Source organism: Mastomys coucha, unplaced genomic scaffold (genome assembly GCF_008632895.1).
Source record: "Mastomys coucha isolate ucsf_1 unplaced genomic scaffold, UCSF_Mcou_1 pScaffold2, whole genome shotgun sequence".
Taxonomy (NCBI): Eukaryota; Metazoa; Chordata; class Mammalia; order Rodentia; family Muridae; genus Mastomys; species Mastomys coucha.
In genome coordinates this window covers 12773365-12776894 of record NW_022196902.1, presented here as the reverse complement: position 1 = coordinate 12776894, position 3530 = coordinate 12773365, and the positions used below count along the sequence as shown (strand labels likewise).

General features: G+C 46.9%; 1 protein-coding gene across 5 annotated transcripts in view; it reads left to right on the top strand.

Moving 5' to 3' along the window:
- Pde7b (phosphodiesterase 7B) overlaps positions 1 to 3530 on the top strand; it is a 353839-nt gene that overhangs the window by 244668 nt on the left and 105641 nt on the right. For all 5 annotated transcript variants that reach the window (XM_031380550.1, XM_031380552.1, XM_031380549.1 and 2 more), the window contains one exon: positions 3143 to 3226. In XM_031380550.1, coding sequence (XP_031236410.1) covers positions 3143 to 3226 — 84 coding nt within the window. The remainder of the gene's footprint in view (positions 1 to 3142; positions 3227 to 3530) is intronic.

The following is a 3530-nucleotide window of genomic DNA, read 5'->3' as shown; positions in this document are numbered from 1 at the left end:
CCCTTTCCTCCCCAACTTGCTTCTTGGTCATGATGTTTGTGCAGGATTAGAAACCCTGACTAAGACACTCAATGAGACCAGAAGTATTACATATGTAGGTATTCAAGACAATATAAGGAGGAAGAAACTGCTGGTCGGTGGTGGCACATGCCTTTAATCCCAGCACTTGGGAGGCAGAGGCAGGCAGATTTCTGAGTTCGAGGCTAGCCTAGTCTACAGAACGAGTTCCAGGACAGCCAGGGTTACACAGAGAAACCCTGTCTCAAAAACAAAAAGCAAAAAAACCAGACAAGGGGGAAGAAACATTTTACTTCTGATTGGCTGAGTGGCTTTTGTTCAGCTGTTCTCTTCCCCCGACCCCCGTGTGTGTGTGTGTGTGTGTGTGTGTGTGTGTGTGTGTGTGTGTGTGTGTGCATGCGCATGTGTACACTTGTGTGTTTAATCAGAGGGGCATTACTACATAGCCCAGGCTAGTTTGCATCACTGCCCTGGGCAGATAACACTCACGTTTTAAGTTAACTTTTCATCTCTTCCTTTGCCCTCTGACTTTCCTTTTTCTGGTTTAAAAATTAACTTATCTCTTTTTAGTCTTTAGTCCCTAAGTTGTAAACATCTCCCACTCCAGAAACACAATGAATATCAGATTACACCTAGGGCACTAATGTAAAGTAGAGACAGTTCTAAGCGCTCCTGCTTACACTTACAAGCCCAGGCCTGGCCTGTAAGAGAACCTTCACTTTGTCAGTGGCAGGGGTAGCAGTGGATGGAACCCTCCCTCAGATCTGGCTAACTGCAAAGATTAGAGAGTGAAGTGGACTGCCTCTCCTCTCTGCTCCTGGGCAGAAGCCCCTTACCAGTAGGTCTGGGGGAATGGCTTACAGGTAGAATCCCATTGTTCCTGGAATTGATGCTTCTACAACTTTCCCTGACACAGTTCTTCCATAAGCACATACTAGCTCATGGATTTCTGCATCCCCTTAGAGTCAACATGATATATAACTATTGACAGAGCAATTGCTGAGTGTCTACCAAGTGCCAGAGAGTATACCAAGCACAATGGAGAGATGAGGAACACATAAAGCTCATGTCCCTGCTTTGCAGGAATCTAGAAGGCAGGCCAACAGCCACTGCCAAGTAGCCAATGTTACTTTTGATGTTCAGATCTAGGCACTTTGAAACAAGTCCTTTTCATTTGATGGGATACCTGAAGCAGAGGGAAATACACTTCCCAAGATAACACAGGAAGCGTATGTTCAAACTCAGCCTCTTCAAGGTCTGCTCTATTCTCAACTCTACTGTATCCCTCTACTTGCTGTCCTCTCTGGGTTGGGAAGGCAAGACATAGACACCAAGGAGGGGCATGAAGGAATGGAGCAGCCACTGGAAGGAGCCATGAATAGATAAGTATTGGAAGCACACATGAGAACAAGAGTAGCTAGGAGCCTGAAATATGTGGGACTCGGCTGGACAGGTTTTAATGTTCACTAAGAGCACAACCTAGGGGTGGAGAGAGTGGACACTATCAGAAAACAGCACTCTGGGCCATTACATCTGCTAAGGGAGGAACCACAACCCCAGAACACCACCCGTCCTCCCAGGACCAGCTACTCCATCTCCATAGCCCCAGGGAGTGTAAAATGAGGGTGGAAACTTCATAGACTGTTGAATTTTTTGTTTATTTATCACTGTTTATTTATTTACACCCCAAATGCTGCTCCCCCTCTCTCATCCCCTCATAGAGTCCCTCCCTCCTTCCCCTTCCCCTTCCCCTTCTCCCCTGAGAGGGTAAGACCCCTTGGTATCTCCCCTACCCAGGTGCATCAAGTCTCTGCCATATTAGGTACATCCTCTCTCACTGAGGCAAGACAAGGCAGCCATGGAGACTGAGGTATGAGTCTGCTACATATGTGCTGGGAACCTGTTTATGCTCTTTGGTTGGTGGCTCAGTCTCTAAGAGTTCCCAGGATTCTAAGGTTAGTTGACCTAGTTGGTCCTCCTATGAGGTTCCCCTCCCCATCAAGGCCTTCAATTCTTTCTCCCAACTCTCCCATAAGAGTCCCCAACCTCCTTGCAATGTTTGGCTATGTTGGCATCTATTTCAGTCAACTTCTGGGTAGATCCCCTCAAGAACAGTTATGCTAGGCCCCTGTCTGCAGGCACAGCAGAGCATCATTAATCTAGTATCAGGGATTGGGTCTCAAGTTGGGCTGGTTATTAGTGGCCCATTCCTTCAGTCTCTGCTCCATCTTTGACCCTGCATTTCTTTTAGACAGGATAAATTTTGGGTTGAATGTTTTGTGGGTGGATTGGAGTCCTTATCCCTCCACTGGGGATCTTGCCTGGTTATAAGAGGTGGCTTCTCCAGGTCTCAGGTCTCGGGTCCCCAGTATTGTGAGTCACCACTAAGGTCACCCACATTGACTCCTGGGAGCCTCCCTCATCCCGGGTCTCTGGGACTTCCTAGAGATTTCACACACACACACACACACACACACACACACACACACACACACACACACCACACCCCCTCACCCACCAACCATCCCTTCACCATCCCCCCACCCCAGGCAGCTACAGATTTCCATTCATTCTCCTGCCCTCTGGACCTCTCTCCTGTCTCTCCCCACACCTGATCCTGCCTCCCCATCCACCTCCCCTCTCCCACCCAGTCCCTCCTTCCCTCTGCCTCCCATGACTATTTTGTTTCCCTTTCTAAGTGAGATTCAAGCATCCTTGCTTGGGCTTTCCTTCTTGTTTTACTTCTTTGGGTCTGTGGAGTGGATCATGTGTATCCTGTACTTTTTATCAGTGAGTACATACCATGCATATCCTGTTGGGTCTGGGTTGATAGTTTGGGTCAGGATGATATTGTCTAGTTTCATCCATTTGCCTGCAAAATTCATGATATCCTTGTTTTTCATAGCTGGGTAGTGTTCCATTGTGTAAATGAACCACATTTTCTGTAGGTAAATACAAGAGTGGTGGTCAGTTCAGTATAGTCAGATTCATTACACTCTGCATTAATTTCTCCTGACATCCTGTGTTGGTCCCATCAACATAACTGGTTAAGAGGATTTGCTGAGGAAAAGTGAATATACTTGGTGCCATCTTCAAACATTTGTTTGGGTTTTTTGTTTTCTAGGAGATGTACGACTAAGGGGTCAGACTGGGGTTCCTGCTGAACGCCGCGGATCCTACCCATTCATTGACTTCCGTCTACTTAACAGTGAGTAACCACGTGTACCTGGAAGGGAACAAATATTTTCTTTGGGGGAAAAAAGTCATTTCCCTATGGACTTCAAAACCTTGCAAGGTCGGCCTTCCTTCCTCTACTTCTGTCCCCACAACTGGAACTTAAAAGGTGTTCTCTCAAGCTCCTCATGCAGGAAGTAACTCTAGTCTCTCACATCAATTCTGAAAACAAGTTCTAAGCCTGGTGGGAATGGTGAGGCAGGCTGTTAATCCCAGGACCAGGTAGACAGATAGGAGAATCTGTTAATTCGAGACCAACCTGATTCATATAGTGAGTT